At 50.1% G+C, this 22,157-nt stretch overlaps 1 protein-coding gene across 15 annotated transcripts in view; it reads left to right on the top strand.

Annotated features, from left to right (window-relative positions):
• BLTP1 (bridge-like lipid transfer protein family member 1) overlaps positions 1 to 22,157 on the top strand; it is a 1,831,302-nt gene that overhangs the window by 653,482 nt on the left and 1,155,663 nt on the right. For all 15 annotated transcript variants that reach the window (XM_086962202.1, XM_086962209.1, XM_086962198.1 and 12 more), the window contains 2 exons: positions 9,535 to 9,685; positions 10,832 to 10,984. In XM_086962202.1, coding sequence (XP_086818328.1) covers positions 9,535 to 9,685; positions 10,832 to 10,984 — 304 coding nt within the window. The remainder of the gene's footprint in view (positions 1 to 9,534; positions 9,686 to 10,831; positions 10,985 to 22,157) is intronic.

Genomic DNA, 22,157 nt, shown 5'->3' with positions numbered 1-22,157 from the left:
AAGGAAATAAGATCATTTTAGCCTCTTGGAATATGGCAGGAAATGAGGAATGGCTGTATCTTTGGAATTCCCTCGATTATTTGTTTCCGGGAAACATGGGTCAAGGAGCTGGTGCTTTTCCCTCGGTTTCGTACATTCAATACTCCAGCAGTATCAACTAAATCGGGTAGAGCAAAGGGGGGGGGGAACTATTGACTTTGATCTCGAATACCGTCCCCCTATTAGTAAAACAGGCTGACTCACCGAATACACGTTTCCAACTCTTATATATTGAACATAGAAATGTAGGGCCCTGAATTCTAATTAATTTCTATATTTACGAATTCGGGAGAAACATGAAGAAAGTGGTAGAGGACCTAAATAGGGAGCTAGGTAAAATACAGATAACTAATAGCAAACGTTTACCAAACATTTATTGGGTTGGGGATTTTAACACTCATCTCTGCAAACAGAAAGAGTCTAAGGTCTGCGGCCTAGCTGACCCTCAGGGTAATCCCCTAACTAATTTCTCACATAATGAGTACAGTGACAGCCTAAATAACCTCTTATTTGTGTTTAATTTTGGAATAATAAATAACATCACTGCAGGTCAAGCAGGGAAAACATTTAGGCGTTCGTAGCCAGGAGTCAACAATTGATTCCATTTTAGTCTTGTCTCCGTTAAAACGGAAGAGTGGCCCATTTAAATAACCTGTTTACAAGTTATAGCGATCATGCCATTTTATTTATGTATCAAATTCTCCATCTAAGGTGAAAACACATCAACAGATAGTAGACAAGATATCAGTAAGTAGGAAAAATGGTTATCAGCTAAAATGGACACAGGTCGTGAAGTTGAATTTGGGAAATGAAATATCTGATAGAGACTACTAGCCGCAGCTGCCTTCAGGTAGAATTATCCCCAGGCATGAGGCTGGATCCGAACACTTTTTTGCCACAGCATCCCTGCGCGCCGGGGGCAAGGCGACATCACACGACTTAGCCCAGGCGGCGTCCGCGTACGTGACGTCAGCGAGGTCACATAAGCCCCACCCCGGCGAGCCTACGTCAGTTCTTTCCTTCTCCGCGTGCAACGCGGATCCGGTCTTGCTGCAGGCCTGTCTGGGGCCCTTTTTTCTTCACCAATTGTCTTCTGTCTGGTGGAACAGTGTGCGAATGCCTTCGGGTTTTAAAACTTGCACGTTGTGTGGGCGTCTTATGTTGGCGATGGACCCTCATCTCATTTGTATGTGGGGTTTGGGGGAGGATCACTGCACCAGTGATTGTGAGGCATGTCAACAGTTGAAGCCGAAGTCACGACGGGAGCGCTGAATGAAACTTCTTTCGGCACGTCTCTCCAGGTTGACCTCCTCCCCTCGATCATCTTCGGCGGACAGCTTCAGATACGGCCATGGTAGTCTTCCTCGTCCTACTCCGATGTAGCGAGAGCGTTGCTCCCCGGTGGGTAAGTGTCGAAGTTTGTCCCCGGGGGCTGTTGTTTCGCCTTCAGGGGGCGTGGGTTCTCCACAGGTGATGCGGCTCCGCGTGTCGTTCTCCTATCCACCGTTTCCCAGTGAGGGGGCGTCAAGTGTCCAGATGGAGACATACGCAGCGGCTTTGCGGGCCTCGCTGGCGTCTCCTCCTGGGGCGCGCCGCAGGGCCGCCGGCGGCTCGGGCCCTGGTGCCGACTGGTTCGGATCCAGGCTTGGAGGATGTGGTGCTGATGGGGTGCGGCCCCTCTAGGGTCCCTCCTTCAGGCCACGGCGCCTCTGCCTCCCTGCAAACTCCTGCAGGAGTCCCTGTGGTGTTGCGGGAGGTCGCCGGGGCTTGGGTCGCATCCCCAAGCCCTGCTCGGCCCTCTGGGCAGGCGAAGGCCTCGTACAAGGCTGAGCTGGCGCCGTCTGCTTCGGGCAGCGCCACAAGGGTCGGTGACCTCTCCTCGTCCCGCTCTGGGCCGACGTGGGGTGGGGACTCCTTGTCCCACTCCGGGCCTTTCTCGTTTCTGCCAGCGGGCGGTTGCTTAGGCGTAGGTCGAGTCGGTCCCGTTCCGGCGCCGCCCCTTGGCCACTTCGGCCCTGGCCCCACTCCGGTCCCTGGTGCGTTGTGACTTGGAGGAGCCCTATCCGGCCTCTCCCTCTGCACCGGATGGTGCTGGCGTCCGACCTCAGGGTACGGACTCCATGGCTCCACATAGAGGTCGTTCAGCGAATTCGTCTTCGGACGCTCCCTCTTCTCTGGAGGCTGGCTATATATTGAGGTCCTCTTACCAGGAGACTGGCCGCCACGTGGTCTCTTTTTCACCGGCGTCGTCGAAGGGTGGCTCCCTGTCCTTTCTGAGGCCGAAGTGCTCGTCGGAGGAGCAGCAGGTACACCATTCTTCAGTACCTTCTGGCTTTCGGGTCTGGCCCTTGCCCGTCCCGCTTGGGTTCGGGGACGGCCGACTCCGTCTATAGCCGTCTCTGACGGAGGAACTAATTTCTTCTCCACAGGGCCCTACGCAGGCGGGTGCGTCCTTCGTTTACACGGTATCCACGGCTGTAGGCATTCTGCGCATGGGGTACCTGATTGCTCATTTTCCGGCAGACCATTTCTTGGAGGTTCTTCCCCAGGGCTCTGGTGGGAGGGAGATCTTACTCCCCTTTAAGGGTTCGCTCCTTTCTTCCCTGACGGGACCTTCTGCACCGACACCTTACGGCGCCGCTGACCCAGTGTGCCTCTCCCTCCACCCCTCTGCTGCCAGTCCACTTTTGAGGACCCCTTTCTCCTCCCTGCCACCACTGTTGACTCCGCCGTCCGGGAGGCCCGCTGGCTGGACTCTTTCGGGCGCAACATGTTCGCCTCAACCATTGCTGCCCTGTGGGCCCTTAACACCTTGCGTGTATTGGCGAGGGCCTCCTCTTGTTTGTGGGACTCGTCTGATTCTCTGGGATCCGCGGCTTCCCAGGAGACTGTTCAGGTGGACTTACAGCATCATGCTTCGGATGGCCGGGAGCTAACGCCATTTATTCTCCGCTCCGCTCTGGACATCTCGGAGGTGCTGGGTCTGGCTATGGCTTCCTCAGTCGGCCTCTGTCACCATCCTTGGCTTCGGGACGGCGTGTTCCTTGAGAATATTCGGGAGCGGCTCATTGATCTTCCATTTGATGGCAGCCTGTTGTTCCATACCCCGGCTAACTCTGCCATCCAGAGGTTCCTGGCGGGGCTCCGTCCTCCTCCATCTTCTAATCCTCCTCCGCCTTATTCTCCTCTTCCTCATTATTCTCCTCCTTCCTCCTCCTTCCCCTCCTCAGTGACTGCTGAACTGAGCTGGGGTTGGGCCTTTTGGATGCCCTTGCTATGGATGGTATTTCCTGGCAGTTGAGTCTTCCTTTATGGAACTTTGGCATTGATGGCTGCTGGACGGCCCTTGTTGCCTGTGTGTGTGTTTTCTGCTGGAATAGTTACACAGACTTGGCCCTGAGGTTAGGCCTTCTGTGTTTTTTTTTTGGGCTGATGTCAAGTTTTCCGCTGGGTTGTTTTTTTCCTCATGTCGCTTTTGCTTTCTCCTCTGCTGTGGAAGTTCTTCCAAAGAGGATTCCAGTGTTTTGGGACTTACCGTACCCTATGTGGGGTAGTGGTAGCTGTTATATAGCTATGCTCTGCTAAGGAGTGCTGGTTGCCTTCGGGTGCCCGTTCTCCATGGCGGTTCTGTATGTTGCTATTGCTTCTTGAGGTTGTCTGCGCAACCCTTTTAGTGGTTGGTCCGGCCATTCCTCTCCTTCCTGCTCTTGTGCTGAGAGCTGGGATGCATCAGTGTCCTTCATGCTTCTGGCGGCTTATGGTTATAGCTGCCGTTCTGACTGGCCTGTTGCCTTTCCTCTGGGTGGGCTTGCCTCTTTCTTGGTTTCCTCGGGCCCTCTGGGCTACTTCTTGTTCCTCTGCCTGTCCTGGCGTTGGGTGGAAGTTCGGTTGCCCTGGGGGTGGAGTGGGGTGCTTCGGCCTCTCCAGGCTTGCCCTTGGTTCCTCTGTTGTGAGTGTATGGGTCTCCACTCTTCCTTCTTCCCTTCTGGGGCTGCTGATGTTCGACTTTTGGGGGTCCTCTTGCCTGGTAGGGAGGAGGTTGCCTCCCTGGTCTACAGGGCTGGTCCCCTGTGGGCCTTCTGTCCTGTCCAGTCTGGTGGGTTCCTTTCGCAGACCCTCCTTCCCCGTTGGTATTGCTAGAGTATTTATTCAACGTGAAGGAAAGTGCAGCTAGTAGTCTGTCAGATGTACGAGTTACTTACCTTCGGTAACGATGTATCTGGTAGAGACGATTCTAGCCGCAGATTCCTTTACGGCCCGCCCTTCCTCCCCGTTCTGCGAGGACCCCTGGGCTGGTCCTTGTTACTCGCCTTCCGCCTGTGAGTACCTTCTTTTGCTCTTGACAGTGGCACCGTCTGGTGGCTGTTCTTCCCCCCTCTTTGTTTCTGGGAAAGTGGGGTTCTGGTGCTCCTATCCTCCGCTGCTCTGGCTGCACCAGGTCGGGAGGTTGCCTCCCATCTCTCCCTTCCTTTTGCTGCCATGGGCCTGGCCCATCTACCACCTCTGAGTTTGGACCCTCTAGTAGTGCCTTGCCCTTTTTTCTGGGGGGTGAATGCCCTCTAGGCTGGGGTGGCTGGAGGTTAGTTGTTCCTGTTTGTTGGGACTGTCTCCCCTTCCTTGTTTCGGAGTGTAGTTGTAGGCCTGCTACATGTGGCGTGACTTTTACGGAGGTTCCCTGTCTCTGGGGGAGAGGTGGGGGTTGCTGTCTTATGTATAGGTAGGGTGGCTGCTCAGGGCTCTGCTCTGTTCTTCCCCTCTTTCTCTGCCCTTGGACACTGCGCTGTTTCTTTTTTGTATACTCTTTCGCACACTGTTCCCATGCTCCCACAGTTTTTTATCTGGTGGCTCCGCGTTCTGGTGTGGAAAAGTTCTCCGAAGAAAACTGACGTAGGCACGCCGGGGTGGGGCTTATGTGACCTTGCTGATGTCACGCACACGGATGACGCCTGGGCGGAGTTGGATGATGTCGCCCTGCCCCCGGCGCGCAGAGATGCTGTGGCAAAAAGGTTTCCGGAGACAGTCTCAGGCCTGGGGATAATTCTACGTGAAGGAATCTATGGCTAGATTCGTCTCTACCAGATACATTGTTACCGAAGGTAAGTAACTCATACTTTAACTCATGTAAAGGATGACATTACAAAATGCCTGACTGAGGGATGTTCACCTGCATACATAGTCTCCCAGTGTATAGCCCTCTTTTCAAAATTAAAATTGGCACTTACTCGCCCCAAGCCTGCCAATCTTAATCGTACCAGAGGATGGTTTGACCATGAATGTTCTATTACGAGGAAGGATATTATTACAGCTATAAAAGCCCCTCATAGAGATGCAATAGTAATAAAATCACTATGAACCAAATACAAGCAGGCAAGGAAACGAAGAGATAAGGACATTAGGGAGAAGGCCTGGAAAGATCTTGAGCAAGCTGCTGCCACGGGCAGCAGCAGGGATTTTTGGAGTTATAAATGTCTATTACTTCAAGGATTTTATGGACCTTTGTTTGGACCCGCATGTTGGTGAGGACTCATGGGTCGGTCACGTTGAAAGTATTTTTGGTTCCAATACTGCCTTGGTCCCACTAGCCATGGACCAAACCAGATCGCCACAGGGCACATTGACATTCTTGCTAGAGGAAGTCAGTAGAGGGCTGAAGTGTAGTGCACCTGGGAAGGCCCTTGGCCCTGACGAGATCCCAATTGATCTTTTCCAGCAGATTTATGATATGTGGGGCCCCTTATTAACGAATGTTTTAAATAGTATAGCGATAGAGGGTCCTCCCCCATCTTTGAACCAAAGGGTAATTGTCCCTATCCATAAGAAAGGGGATGGGGCATCCCTAAGAACTATCGACCTATTTCCCGCTGGATACCACTGCAAAGCTGATGGGCAGGCTCTTGTTATCTAGAATGGAGGAGTGGGCTGAAGAGAATAATATATTGATGCCCACCCAGTATGGGTTCCAGAAGGGAAAGGGGACAGTGGACCAATGCCTTAATTTATCACTCTGCATCCACAAATATACTTGAATGGGGGGAGGATATACATGGCCTTTATGGACCTCTCTGCGGCCTTCGACAGTGTGTCCTACCAGAAGTTATGGCCCATTCTGGATGGGATGGGGGTTGACCCCCTTGATTATCCGCTTTATTCGCCAGTTGTACACCAATTCCACCGCTTGTGTTCGGTATGGTGCTAATGGGGAATGTACGCGTTCATTTAAGATCGAGAGGGGAGTCAGGCAGGGATGCGTCCTCGCCCCGTTTCATTTTTCCATCTATACAAACTGGGTAGAGGCTGCCCTGACTGGTTCACCGCTGGACGTGCCTGCATTTGATAACATCCCACTTCCATTATTGGTGTACGCTGACAACGCAGTTCTAATTGCTAGGACAGGGGTCGTCTTGCAATCTCTCATCACCTCATATGCTGCTTTTATGGCTTTGCTAGATCTCAGGGTCAACGAGGCAAAATCTGTTGTCATTATAGCAGGAGCCAAAAGAGGTGCAAAACACCCCCCATTTCAAAGAAATTCGAAGTGGTGGACTTATTTGGTAAAAACCACTCCTGAAAAAATCTGGTGGCAGCAAGAGCTCTAGGTATGGAATGGAGTGTACAAGCTATTAAGGTATTTGCAAGGAAGCTGGGAATCAGTCCACTGGAAACTATAAAAAATATCTATCGCGCCAAGACGAAGGCAATGGTAACATATGGAGCAGGAGTGTGGGGAATGGCTCCTTCGGACCATCTACAAAGCATGGAAGTCACCTTTTTTAAAAACCGAGTGTCACTACCAGTTTCCCACTCGAACTATATTTCACATCTTGAATTGGGGTTACCATACCTGCTGGATTCTATTAGACTGGCTCCAATTTTATTGTGGCTTTTGATTTGGCGTAGGTCCACTTGCAACTTAACTCAACGCATAATTGGTAGCTGTCTGAAGTTGGACCATTACAATAGGATTGGATGGCTCAGATATGTGGAAGCTGACCGTACTTTGGGAAGGAGAGCTGTTCAGGGACCCCTCTCTTTGTAGGAAGATCTCCAAACAGAAAATTAATGATCTGTTCTTACAATGGTCCAACTTTCTTCGAAGGGAAAAGAATCAGCAACAAAAGGCGTTACGTGCATATGAACGTATTCCATCTAGACCTGGGGAGGGATTTTCATACCTCACGTGTATCAACTATTCACACCATAGATTCATACTGTTGTGCTTTCCCCTGAAGCACATCCCCCTGATTTTGGCCTTACCAGTGAGGAAGTTCAAACATTCTGATTTGCCCGTTTCTCCCTGTGATAACCACTCACCCCAAACGAACCTACACATCGTTTTATTTTGTACGTTTTATCAAACTGAGAGGAAAGCATTTATTTTCCCAATTTTAAGGCGCCATCATTTTTTGCAATGCAGGGTGGCACTGTATTTTTTAAAGATGCTTTCTGAACCCTTTGTCTGCCTTTCTGTAGCATGTTTTTTATGGGCATGTGTGAGAAAGAGGAAGATACTGGGGTATCATGATTTAAATAACCGCAATAATTAGATTCCCAACAGAGAGGTGAACTTAAAAAGTTAAATATCCTATGAATATCGTGTTAGTCTCTTATATGGTTCTAAACATTATCACCTAGTAGAGGCCCTAAGGGTTGGAACGTGCAATAATTTTAAAAGATTTTAAATGTATTTACTGTCTTTTTATAGTAAAATGTATTAGATTGAATGATGCTTTTATGATCTGTTATAAAAAGAGCTCAAATAAAGATTATGAATGAATGAATATCAACGCCTGAAGCAATAGGGAAATTCCTGTTATGGAACTAATGTGTGACAAAATCTTGTTCACATACATTTGGGTATGTATGCAGGGCCACCGTGCATGGAGCAATGTGCTTCCCTCTCCGCAACCTTTCCAAAAAGTGTTTGGTCCCCACAAACATTGCGTCTAATCGTGTAGGTGAAGGAGAGTACTATCTGGTCTAGAGTTTATAAGCATTCTTTCTTTCCTATGAGTCTATGGAGGATTTGGTAACCTTCTTACACACACATTGTAATGGGACTTTAAAAAATGCTAATTCTTCTTGTACTGATGGCTTGTTGTCTGGTTTGTAATTCATGTCTAAAGCGGTAAGAATCTGGGCTTCTTGAATGTATGCGCTTATGTTTGGAAATCTCAAGCACTCATCTCCTGTAATGCAGATTAGTGTGGCTTCCCTGTATCCTTTTTTTAAAAACTTTTCTGAATATTTCATTAAGAAAATCGGGGATCTGTATTTAATTATTATTGTTGATTAACTAAAATCAGTGAAGTAATGTTCGAAAGAAAAAAAAAGATAATCGGCGATCCGGGTATATTTATTGGCACTCCTTTCATTTGTATCACATGGTTGCTAAATGGAGCTGTTTCCCTCTTTGGATTTCCATTTACTTTTCTCACCAATTCACTTTTTTCTCAGTGAAGCCTTTTTGGGTATGGGCTGGGGTTTTTCAGGCATGTTGGTATGTGTTGCTTTAAAACTGTGTCGGTAACTCATTTCAGGGCTTGAGGCTTATACAGGCTGAACCCATTCAAAGTGCAGACCACCTTGAGCTATTGATGCTCCGACACAGTTGTTTACTTACTCGTCACTGCTCTTTAATGTATTTAACATAAGTGACTCATACTGTGGACAGTGGTATTTTGCTGGCTGACTATTGAAGGTCTAATTGTGGCTTTCTCAAAAGAAAGATAATATGTAGCCTAAATAACAGGAAGCCCACTTCAACAAGTTACAAGGTGTACAGACTAGAACCTTCTTTATATCTTATGAAGCTCGTGATTATTTGCCCCTAAATAATTTTCTTCTCCCCAGCCCACCAAACCTTTGTACAGCTCCATGTAGCTCCCTACAGTGATGACACTGGTTGTTTCCTGCAGCCTCCGCTGTGGCCAAAGTATAACCACACGGCCCGGGATGAATGCTGGGAAGCCAGACATGGCTGTCAAACACTCCAACAGACTCAACAGCAAACATTATTGGCGCATACAGGACTGATGGGGAGCACACAGGATGCATCTTTGTTAATGCACTGGCCACTTCTATTGTAGGCTCCATTCTAGAATGAGTATGTTCCACCCCCCATCTTTTTGTTTCATCAACAGATTTGATGGTTGAAATTACTTTCTAAAACATATTTTAGTGTTTTGTCTCTTTTCCTATTAATCAGAAATGATGAAGGGTATCTGTAAGGTTCAAGTAAATATTCTAGGGTAAGTTAACCATGACTGAGAATAATTGGAGTTTCATATATTCTCCTCTCCATTTCTTCTTTTGCTAAATGAGAAAAAAAGCACGTAGTCGATTCTGATAGTAGGTGCTGATACGTTGTGCATCTGATCATTATGCAGCAGGTTTCTTTGCAGTAAAGTGTGTGTGATGTAAGTACCATTACAAATGTACATATACAGATAGCTTCATTATGACTAACAAAATTCTAATACCTGTTTTTTTAAACAGACATTTAAACCTCCTGAGCACAGCTACTCCTGCTGTTGGTGCTTGGCTTGTTCCAGTTGATCAGATGAAGTCTTCCTTAAATAAATTGGAGACAGAAGGCACTTTAAGAATTTGTGCTGTCATGGGCTGCATTATGACTGAAGCATTGGAGGTCAGTGAACAACCGATACTCATGCTTAATGAGCCTATTGTATTTAGCATGAAGTGATGCATTTCCTGTGTTGTACCAACACACAATATTTGTTAGCAATGGTGGTTGTAAGGAAAGTTAGATTTTTTCAATTACACAAAGTGTCTGTTGTCTTTATGTGCAATTTGTTATCCTGATAGCTCCTATAAACAATGTCTTTGTGTATTGAAAAACAGTTTAGTACATAGATCTCAAGATTATCAATTTCTTTTTCTTAACGTGTGCATATATAGGGCCCCTTCTGAAAAAATACTTTGTGAAAAGCACCCACCTTTATGGGAAGGGCGAGGGAGAAAAAGCAGGTATAAAGAAACAGGCTTGAGCGCTCGTAGTTTGATATCATCTTTATATTATTGATAATTCTTTGGGTTTTAGGACACCCACTTGACCACTAATCTCTAAAATATCCTATTATCCATACATTGTTCCACAGCACAATTAATTTCACTTCATTTTTTACCCTTTCACTTCTACCTGTGAGACTAGTCACTTTTGCTTTGTTTTACTAACTGTTACACTGTTTTGGAAGCAGAAGTTGCCCCCAATCTGAATCATTTTAGAAATGCTGCTGAGACTCCCATAAGTAATGGCATGTGCATTCATCATCTAGTAACAACGCAGCAAGTCAATTCAGTGGCTCTATGTGTGACCTAATTTCATAGAGATTGCACTAACAACATGTCTGCTTCAATATTGGAAAAAAATACCTTCTTTAATAATAATTTGTTTTGGCATATGCACAATAAACAATAATTTTTCAGTTTTGGCCTATTTTAGTTGTCAGATCCTGTTGAGTGCCAAGGTAAATTTTTGACTGTCATTGACTGGTCGGCGAAGACAAACACCTTTGACGCAAAAAAATCTGGAAAATAATTTACTAAAATCTTTCTCGAATTAGCATTGTAGGGGACTAAGTGGTTATGCACACTTAAGGTGGGATTTGTAGAAACACATGCATGCTTGCATTGTTTCCTGGCTGTAGGGCCTACCACTGTCTAATTTGAATCCTTAACGGACAGCTGATAGTCAAGCTGGAATGTTTTTGGCTCTGTGTAGGTTTTATTTTACTGAACGCACTATAGCTGTTTGTGTATCTTTTTCTTTCAGAATAAAAGTCTTCATTTTCCTTTGAGATGTAAATATAACAGGCTGACTAAACAGGCTCGCTTCCTCCAGGAAAATCCGTCCTGCTTGCTTTGTAATTTGCTGCATCACTACTTGCACCAAGCCAATTACTCCATCATTGAAGATGCTACCATGGTGAGTTACAAGTTACCCTTTGAAATGCGAGCCCACTATTTGAAAATAGAAGAATTGGATGCTAGTTTCACATGGGTTTGTTTTTTGTCTTTATAGCGAAATTCACCATGCCATGATGTATTGCTCTGTTAGTAACACTTGCAGCCAGATTCATCAAGCAAAATTGCGATCGCAATAGCTGCGAATTAGCTATTGCGATCTCAATTAACAGAAAAGCAATTCATGATGTGAAAAACACAGAAATTGCGTATTCGCAAAAATAAAATAGCGATTTCGCAAAATAAATCGCAGAATCTAGGAGGAACCCCTATAGCGATTCGGAAATAGCGAGAATCGAAATTTGCCTAGCTTACGTAACGGTAAGTTTCAATTCTATTAAGGACACGGAGGCGAGGATTATGCTATATCTTCCTTCGCTTTATTAACATAAAGACTCCACAGCAGCTTAGGAAAAGATATATAATAGTAACAAAATGCTTTAAGACATAAAGCATTGACAAAACTTTCAACAGATCAAAACAACAACTCCCAAGAGTCTCTTTGTATAATGACAGTCCATAGTCCTTCCACTCTGTCCATGACCGCTATAAACCCGGCCTTCTCTTCCTCTTCCTCCTCTTTCTTCGCGCAGACCACGCCTGAACCTCATTGATCCTGGTTAGCACCCTCGTTGCCTGTCGACAAAGAAACAGCGTCAGCGAGGTGGCCCAGGAATGCAACAATAAGGCGAGGAGCATTCAGTGACTAATACAGTACAGACAATGTAAAGGAAAACGCTTTACTTACTGCCATACGGGCGGGTAGAGACACCACTGTAGCCTGGGTGGGATAATCCTCGCCTCCGTGTCCTTAATAGAATTGAAACTTACCGTTACGTAAGCTAGGCAAATTTCGCTTCTATGTCAGGACCGGAGGCTTCAGATTATGCTAGTTCAAAGCTTACTTACCACCAACTGGGCCAAATCCACCACCGGCTTAAAATAAAACCTCTTAAAGGTGGAATCCGAGGACCAATCCGCCGCTCGCATTAGGTCCTCCAAGCGAGCACCCACTGAGAACGCCTTAGAGGCCATGGCCCCTCTGGCAGAGTGTGCTCCAAAGAGAGAAGTATTGATGCCACCTTCTTGCATGACCCACCGCACCCACCGAGCAATAGTGGGGGAGGAGACAGCTTTGTGTGGCTTCCGCAGGGCAATCAACAACTGACGCTCGCCCGGAGGGCGCAAATCCAAGGTCAGATCTTCATATGCTTTGAGGCATTGCACAACACACAACTTAGGAGTGTCAAGAAAAGCTGGATAGGAAATGGATCGCGACGACGTTTTAGTCCGTCGGCCCACGGTAAAAGTAACCCCATCCGGGGAAAAAATGCGTGCAGAGACATCCAGCGCGCGCACATCAGAGACGCGTCTACAAGAGATCAAACATAACAACATGGCCAACTTCGCCGATAGTTCCTTAAGAGACAGATAGGAATTGGCCGGCCAGGACAAGAACAAGTTCAGAACCAAATTGACGTCCCAAAGGGCGGAGTACCTGGGTTCAGGAGGCAACGCGAGACGAATAGCCCGCAGAAGCCGGCAAACAAAAGGATGTTCCCCTACTGGGTGGCCATCGATGTTGTCATGGCCTGCCGAAATCGCCGATCGAATAGCATTGATCGTTCTATAGGCCAAGCCCTTGTCGGCTAAGTGAGCCAGGAAATTCAGCACGGGAACGAGGCCTGCGACCAAGGGATCCAAATCCCTTCGTAGACACCAACGCATCCACTTAAGCCAAGCGGATCTGTAGCGCTTCGTCGTACTATCGGCCCATGCTTTGGAGAGCAAGTGTTCAGCAGACCCCGAAAGGCCTGGGAGCGACCAGCGTCTCCTGAGAGCCTCCATGCCACGAGGCGGAGAGAGCTCTGCGTGATGAGAGGATGCGGTTCCCGATCCGGATTTGTCAGGAGCAGAGGAAAGAGGGGGAGTAGGATTGGAAAATCCCAAGAAAGTTCCAGAAGAACCGGAAACCACACTTGAGACCTCCAGAGCGGTGTAACCAACACCAACTCCACTCCTTGGCGGCGTATTTGGGCCGCCGCTCGCATTATCATGGAGAACGGGGGAAACGCAAATGGTTGTTCCCGACTCCAATCCTGTAGAAAGGCGTCCGTGGCCTCCGCCAGAGGGTCCGGCCTCCAGATGAAAAAACGCGGCAGCTGGTGGTCGAGACGGGACGCAAACAGGTCCACTGAAAAAGGACCCCAGAGAGTTTGCAACCACCGGAAGACCTCCGGATCCAGTTTCCACTGACTGGCGTCCCTGAGGTGTCTGGAGTGCCAATCCGCTACTTGGTTGGACTGACCCGGTAGATAGTCCGCCGTCACCGCAATGTGACGTGACAGGCAATAGTCCCAGAAGTCCTTCGCCAGATCCGCCAAAGCGCGGGAACGAGGACCCCCCAGATGGTTCACATAACGAACCGCCGAAACATTGTCCATCCGTAAAAGGACACAGGCCTTGACCGAATCTTTGGTCCAACAACGGACTGCGAAGGAGCCCGCCAGGAGCTCCAAACAGTTGATATGCAATCATTGTTCTTCTGAAGACCAGGCGCTGCCGGTGGAGAAATCCCCGCACCGGGCGCCCCAGCCCGACCTGCTGGCATCGGACTCTATGATTAGGTCCGGGGCCGAACCGAAGATCGCCCGACCATTCCATGCCTCCATGTGAGACAGCCACCAGGACATTTCCTCCTTCACTTCCTCCGTGAGGGGAACCCACTGATCGTAACTCATCCCACGACGTAGGTGCTGCGCCTTCAAGCGCTGGAGCGCCCTGTAATGCAGGGGGCCTGGGAAAATCGCCTGGATGGAGGACGACAGAAGCCCTACCACCTTGGCGATATGGCGCAAGGACGTGCGATCCTTTGCGATCGTCTGCCGAAGCAGATGTCGTATTTTCGCGACTTTCCGACCCGGCAGGCTCAAGACCGCCTGCACCGAGTCCACCACGAAACCTAGGAAGATGATCTTCTGAGTGGGAACCAAAACCGACTTGGAGCCGTTGATCACGAACCCCAGTCTCTGGAGGAGGTGGACGGCCTGCCGCAGCTGGCCCGCCAACACCTCCGGGCACTGCCCCATGAGGAGGATGTCGTCTAAGTACACTAACATACGGACCCCCTGACTTCTGAGAAACTCCACTACCGGGTGGAGCACTTTCGTGAAGCACCATGGGGCCGACGACAGAACGAACGGCAGCGCGGTGAACTCGAACACCCTGCCGTCCCATAGAAACTGAAGGAAACGACGGTGCGGGGGATGGATGGGGACGACCAAATAGGCATCCTTGAGATCCAGTCTCACCATCCAATCCCGAGGGAGGAGTACGTCTCGAAGGAGGTGGATACCCTCCATTTTGAAATGTCGATAGATCAACCACCCGTTTAATTCCTTGAGATTGATCACAGGTCTCTTGCCCCCATCTGTCTTGTCCACTAAAAAGACGTTGCTGAGGAACCCGAGTGGGTGGCGCGTTGATAGGCGGATGGCCCCTTTGCGGAGCAGATCCGAGACCTCCCCGTCTATCAATCGCGCGTCGGACTCTGAAAAGATCATTGGACGCGGGGGCACCGCTTGCGTGGGCTGGTCGTAGAATTCTATGTGGAACCCACGTACAGTTTGCAAGACCCAATCGTCGGCAGTGAGCAATTCCCACTCCTCGTAAAAGGCTGCCAGCCGCCCCCCAATTGGAACTTGATCTAAACAAAGGACACTTACCGGAGGCATTCCCTTGACCGGAGTTCTTTCTGAACCCTCTGCCGCCGAAGCGTTGCCCTCTGGTGGGGTAGAAGTTGTTAAAGTTCGCAGAGGTCTGGTATTGGCCTCTGCCGGGGCCTTGTCCTTTATTGTTGGTCTGCTGGCCACGGCCGATCGCGCGGCCCCTACCGCGACCGGCCCCTCCGGAGAAACGTTGGTGAAACACCAGTTTAATGCTGGACTGGGCCTTATCCAACGACGTGAACGTGTTCACGAATTTGCCCAGCTCCCTGATGAAGGGCTCGCCAAAGAGGCCTCCCTGGGCCACAGCACCCGCCTCCGATGAGGCCAGGTCCCCCAACTTTGGGTCCAGTTTGATCAAGAGCGAACGCCGCCTCTCTGTAGATAGGGCACAGTTGGCGTTGCCCAAGAACACTATCACCCTCTGTGCCCAATTAGAGAGCACCTCCGGAGAAATGACGGTGCCATTCGCCTTCGCCTCCTCCGCCATATCGAGGATCTTCGTTGCAGGCCCAACCGCATCCAGCAGTTTATCCTGGCAGGCCCGCCAGGACCGATCGATGCCTTTCCTGGGATCCTTCATAAATTTCGCCAGGAAGGTGGCCATCTTGGCATCTAACTCCGGGGTCATGGCCACCTTGCCCTCCAAGGTCGGCCTAGGGCACTCCCCACGCAGGCAACCCCTTGCCTCCTTTTCCAGGGGCTTGCGCAGCCTACCAGCTACAAACTTAGCCACCGTCTCCCCCGGTGTCCAAGCCGCGGAGCGGGGGTGGACGATCTCGTCCGGGTCCAGCATGCCCGACTCATCCCGTGGCATCTCCTTGGCAGAAGACGCCTGAAGCCAAGATCGGGTCGACTCCCCGTCGTCATCGGTGTCCGGAGAGTCGTACACAGGAGAAGCGGGGGCCGTCGACACGTCCCCCGAAGCACCCTGATCCACCAAGGGGGCAGGGGGCGCCGCCGTTGCCTTCGCCAGGAAGGCGTCCCGGAGACGCTCAAACGCGCCCCTGTCCACTCCTTGGGCCTCCGATGACGGTCCTTCCTTACAGGGCCTCTTCGGGGCGGGTGGCAACCCGCCGGACGTCCCCGGGAGATCGGGGGTCGGAGGCACATGCGCCGATGCCAGCTTCGCGCATTCTTCCACGATGCGGGCGGAGAGGCGGTCCTCCATAGGCCCTACCACCTCCGTCACGCAGCGATAAATCGAATTATCCACCGCCTGGTAAAATTCGTCGTCCTGCAAGTAGGAGTAGGGTTCCTCCTCGTACTCCCCTTCCATCCTGGAGCACAGGGGTAAATCCGGGGCACCCTGTAGGGCGGCAGTCGAGATAGGTCTCGGACATGGGCAGACCAACTGGCTGCAAACACGTTTTGGGCCAACTGACGTGGCAGGTGGGGCTGCACCAACCCCCCAGCGCGCAGACCCTCCTCGCCGGGACCGGGCCTCCGCACCCCTCAAGCGCGCTAGCCACACACTTTAATCAAAGAGGTGCACAAAGACCACCCGAAGGTGTTTCACCCGGTCAGCGCCGCAATACAGACCCCAACGGGGCGTCAGGAGCAGGAGCAGGGAGCACCAGGTGTCAGAGGGGTACGCGAGGGTTGGCTCCTGCGCAAGCAGACTCCACGGCGCGGCTCCTGTAACTGCGGAGGCGCGCCGAAGGGTCGGCGAGACGTCAGGGCGCCCCCTGGCGGCTTACTTACACACCGCACACAAGTGGGAAAGAAAGATCGCGTAGGAACGATAGAGCGTTCCCGCGACCGGGGACTCTGCAAGGGAATAAACCATGGAGTGAGTCCCCCAACGATCGTACACACAATACAATCAGCAAACACCGAAAGGAAAACATGAAAAGCACTTATCTGGCTGCGGGAGCAGCGAAGAAAGAGGAGGAAGAGGAAGAGAAGGCCGGGTTTATAGCGGTGATGGACAGAGTGGAAGGACTATGGACTGTCATTATACAAAGAGACTCTTGGGAGTTGTTGTTTTGATCTGTTGAACGTTTCGTCAATGCTTTATGTCTTAAAGCATTTTGTTACTATTATATATCTTTTCCTAAGCTGCTGTGGAGTCTTTATGTTAATAAAGCGAAGGAAGATATAGCATAATCTGAAGCCTCCGGTCCTGACATAGAATCCATGGATTCTGCCAATTATTAAGCGACATCGCTAAATATTCGCAAACGCAATTCATGAAAACTCGCTATTTGCGAAAAAGCTGAAAATCGCTATTTGCGACACGCAATTTAAGGAGAACCAAAACCAGGTGGTAACCATGAAGGAAAAAAAATGTTTTAAAATGAAAACTAGCCACAGGTGCTGTCCTGATCAAACACACTTAAGGAAACACAGTAGGAGCATGAGGACTCTCACAATGCCAGGACTCTACATGGTGGTCAGGCGGCGAAGGCTTCAGGCTGCAGCATGGAACAGAAGCTGGATCCAGGAGCGAATATTCCGCCAGCGGATTACCCTCTGGGCCAAACTGCGGAGCAAATTTACTCTAAGTACCACCTGAATGGGGCAATGATCATCAAGCTGATCCGGGACCTAGACCCCCTGATGCAGCACCCAACAAGGAGGACCAATGCCGTGCCCACCCATGTCCAGGTCTTGTGCAGCCTGCACCTACTGGCCTCCGGAAGCTTCCAGGGGATAGTCGCTGTTGCAGGGGGGATATCCCAGAGCACTATGTCCCGCTGCCTAAGGAGTTTCCTGGAGGCAATGCTGACCCGGCTACACCACTACATCTCATTCCCGACCACCCAACAGGACTTGAATGAGACCAAGCTTCATTTCTACAACATTGCGCAGTTCCCACATGTAATAGGATGCATTGACTGTACCCACAACCACATCTGCCCACCAGCACAAACGGAATACATGTACCGCAACCGCAAGTCCTACCACTCCCTCAATATCCAGATGGTGTGCAGCGCTAAGACTATCATCACGGACATAGTGGCACAATACCCGGGGAGCACACATGACTCCTTCATATTCCGGCACAGCGGCATGCACACACGACTGGCCAGGGGAGACTTTGGCGAAGGACACCTACTAGGTAAGTACACATACCCCCAAATAGTACACTGTGATCATGTAGCTGCGCAGAACAGGCACTCACCCTGTGCTTCTTTCATTCAGGTGACCGCGCCTACGGTCTCCGTGAGTACCTCCTCACCCCATACCTCAACCCTGAAACACCACAGCAACGGTGTTACAATGCTGCAGACATACGCACAAGAAATTGCATTGAGAGGACATTTGGCCTTTTGAAGAGCCGATTTCGCATACTTCACAAGACTGGTGGGGCTATCAAATACGAGCCTGAGGTCTGCTGCCGCATCGTGGCAGTGTGTGCAATACTCCACAACATTGCTACCAAGCGCAGGTTACCTGTCGAGATCTCTGGCAGTGAGTCGGAAGGGGACAACCGCCCACCTGCACATGTGCGTCATGCACACGGGGAAAATCCTGCAGAACGACACAGGCGCCGCAACCACATCACTATTAACTGTTTCTAGTGCACCCATTCCCCTCACACAACACTGCACTCATGCATGACATATGTAATAATGACATGAGTTGGATTTACGTGAGACCATAAATTTTTATTGTTTAATCACAATAATGTGGCCTTTGTTGTCCATGATTTCACATGAGGACAGTATTGCGTCATACGTCCCCATGCAGGGGTAGAGGTCTTGCTTATAGATCCAGCATGGCCCTGCAGACAGAGTGCAAGGTGTCACTGGCGCCTCCGTCCAGATGCACCGAGTCGCCTCTCAGAGTCCTCAATGACAGTGTTGGCCCGTGATGTTGCAGTTGGCCTGCTGCTGCGGCGGCGTTCAGTCACTAACGGCAAGGACATGCTGCTGTGGCTTGACGTGCCCTCGCTGGCATCATCACCCCCCCCTGGTTCACCATGGGCAGTCGGCTGCAGACTATGCACTGCTGCTGTCACCTGTTCCAGTGCCCTGGCAACGTCCTGGCAACACTGGACCATTTGCACCTGCATTGCAAGGGACCAGCGGGAAAGTTGTGAGGTTGCATTGCCAATGATGTAATTGGACCTGGTGTAGGCTGACAGGCAGTTCAGCAGCTGGCGGTGGTGGCGGCGGGTGATATCCTGCTGGGATACCAGGATCTGGCTATTCTCTCAAACAGCTGCGGTCATCTGTCCAACATTTTGCGTGGTCTTCTGCAGCTGCAGATGAATGGCTGCTAGGTGACGCGCCTGTGTCTGATGTACCTTCGAGCATGCAGCGTTCAATGGCCAGGCCAGGATCCCGTACATGGACAGCCCTGCCCGCGCGTGTTGAGGCGTCACGCTGCTGGCTCGTCAGTCCGCTGGACTGCGATCTTACTGCGGCTGTGCGCCTCGTCTGCCTCCTGGCTGCTTGTGGTGTGGCCTGTACCACTGCCGTGGGTGTCAGTTGGGGTGGTTGCTGGGCACCTGTGGCTGCAGGGGTGGCCCTGTCCACATGGGGGGTGGTGGTGGTACTGCTGCAGGTGGCTGAGATGGTCCTGGTTGTGGTTCAGGTTGGCCCTCACCCTCGGTGTCCTCCGGGTACTCCTCAATATGTAGGGCCTCACTGTCGGTGCTGGGTTGTTCTGCAGCACCTGTGATGTAAATGGGTGCATGATTAATGATATGTATCTTGCACATGAGATGTTGCTACATGCATGCATGCATGCAGGCTTGCTTTCCCTGACTGGCTTTTGGAATTACTTTGAATTGACAGGTCTGGCTGTGTTGGGCTATCTGGGAATTGTGATTACACTACAACTGCCACAATGCATTAGGGCATTTCATAGTGTGCATGGTCTGCATTACTGGGGTTGTCATATTGCTAGCTCAGGAGTCATGGGCATTGTTAGGGGACGGGGTCGCAGTCGCATGGCACTTACCTTGGGATTGTTGGGTGGGTCGGGATGAGTCAAGCTGGGTAACCCCCACGCAGGCTTCTGGAGTCAGGGTGTCCTCCACAAGGTCCTCCAATGGAGTGTTGGGTGTGGCAGTGGGGTCCCCTCCCCCGGTTGCAAGTCGCTCCCAAAGCCTCTCCGCGATTCGCTCTTTGGCACGCCCTCTGAGGTCGTACCACCTCTTTTTTTAAATCGTCTATTGACCGCTGGGTCACCCCGACAGAATTGACTTTGGCGCGGATGCGCAGCCAGATGCGGCGCTTGTCAGCCTCTGGCACCCTCCGGGAGTCCTTGCCAAACAGGTGTGCATGGTCCTTACAGACCCCCTCAATGAGGAACTCAAGTTCTTGCTCCTAGAACTTTATCTTCCTCTTCCTCCCTGGGGCACTGCTCCCTGGGACATTTTGATGGTGGTTAATGTCCTGCTGTGGTGCTGCAAGTTAACTGTAGTGGAGCTCTTCCCAGTACTGCTTCCACTTTCAGACTCAGTGATCTGAATGAGGGTGGGAACAGCCTACTTCCTGGTTGTGAAGTCATCAATGGGCTCGAAATGGGACTTCCTGCTTTTGCAATCTCGCAGTTAGCGAGATCGCAAATTGCGATTTCGGTAATTGCGAGATCGCAATTTCAACATGGAAATCGGGCGATTCTGCGATTATTATGCGATTGGGGCAAAATCGCAATCGACAATTGCGGCCGATTGCGATTCGCTTTTTTCATCGCATTTCTTCATGAATGCCATTCTGCGAATTCTAAATTGCGATTCGGTAATTAGCGCAATTTGAAATTCGCAGAATGTTGCATTGATGAATCTATGTGCTAGTGTTTTATTAGCGCTTTGCTAAATGTATAGGCTGTTCATTCATTTTCCCATATAGAATGGACAGTTTTTTCAGATGCTTTGCCAACTACGCTCTAACCTTTGACTCCAAAAAATTAGCATACCACGCCGGCAATCTTATTTGTTTCTATGCACCTGAGTCGGTCCCAGGGATTGTAAGAAATATCTTTATTTTCTCCTTTTTTCACCGTTTTGGCCTGTTCCTTGCTGTAAATGATAAAAACTGGGGGCAAACCCAGTAGGGATTGGAAATACCAGTTGTCCGTTTACGACTCTAATACTGCGGTATGTAATGTTTGGATCCTCCTACTCTAGAGCCTAGATAGCCTATCAGAACATACCTGCCAAAGCCTTCATGGGACCGGAAGCACAGAGGGTCATACGGGACGCCAGTTGATGGGACAAATTTGTAGCTTGATACAGCACCCACCAAGTTGACCCACTGCGAGCTAAGTTATCTGAAGCTTGTTTGCTTGCTTTGTCTATGGCCTACCAAGGATTTGTTTTAGGCACTATTAAAGGCTATTTGTATACTCATTTGGCTCTTTTGTGGTTGTCGGATTAGCCTTCTTTAGTTAACTTACCTGTTGTGGTGTGACTTTTGAAAGGTTTGAAGCATTTGTTTCCACAAAAGCCCTTTGTGGTGCAACTGTGGGAGTCTCTTTCTGTTAACCAAAGTTATACAACAATGTTTCCAGATAAGTTGGTGTTAAGGACCCAAGCCGTTTTTTTGCCGAAAGTTATCACTCTATTTCATGTCAGACAGGCTATTACCTTCCCAGTATTTTTTTCTCCACCTCATCCCTCTAAAGAGGAAGAGCGCCTCTATCATTTGAACCAAAATAGGGCACTAAGCTTTTACATAGATTGCACTAAAGAACATAGGGTGGCCGATCAGCTCCCGGTGGGATTTTCCAGGGCAAAGACAGGCATGGTAGTGCAAACACGTACCATCTCGCAATGGATGTTTCTCTGCATCAAGATCTTCTACACACCTTCTATGAAGCAGCCCTCAGAAGTCTTACTGACTCGTTCCATCAGAGCTAGAGCTACTGCCATACTTTTCTTTGGGAACTCTAGTGCTTGCTCCCACTCTTTGTCATGTAGTACTCTACCAAATGAGTCCTCCCATTTTTGTTGTAGTGCGGCGAGGGGAGTGGTGGATAGATCTCTGATGGCTTTGTACAGCCGTAAGATCAGGTGCCTCCACGATCCCATGGTTAATATGGTCTGGAGCACTGGGTGCACCTCCGGCTTACCCCCGACAGATCTCTAGAGTGCAGAATGTGTGCGCTAGTTGTCTGTGTAGGATAAACTGCCCCAGCCAAAGGCCACATTTGTCTGCCAGCTGGTCGAAGGGAAAAAAGCTGTTCCGCAGGTGAAGAGGTCGCCCACTGTGCAACTTGAGGAGCCAACCGTCCATCCCGGCCCGCAGTACCCCTGCGGTGTAGTATTCCTTTCCCCGAGATAGGCCGTCTGGGGTCAAACTTGGAGTGTAGAGCGGGGTCTCCCAGGAAAGACGATACAGTGTGGACATGTACGTTCTTATCAGGGACAACTGGAGGGGCCAGGTCACGTCAGTGTGTGCGCCCAGTAGAAGTAATCAGCGGAGCGCAGGCGCAGGGATGTCCGTAGGGGCC

This window comes from Lissotriton vulgaris, chromosome 3_1 (assembly GCF_964263255.1).
Source record: "Lissotriton vulgaris chromosome 3_1, aLisVul1.2, whole genome shotgun sequence".
Classification (NCBI taxonomy): Eukaryota; Metazoa; Chordata; class Amphibia; order Caudata; family Salamandridae; genus Lissotriton; species Lissotriton vulgaris.
The sequence above is the reverse complement of the archived record's forward strand: the minus strand, read 5'-3'. Positions and strand labels throughout refer to the sequence as shown.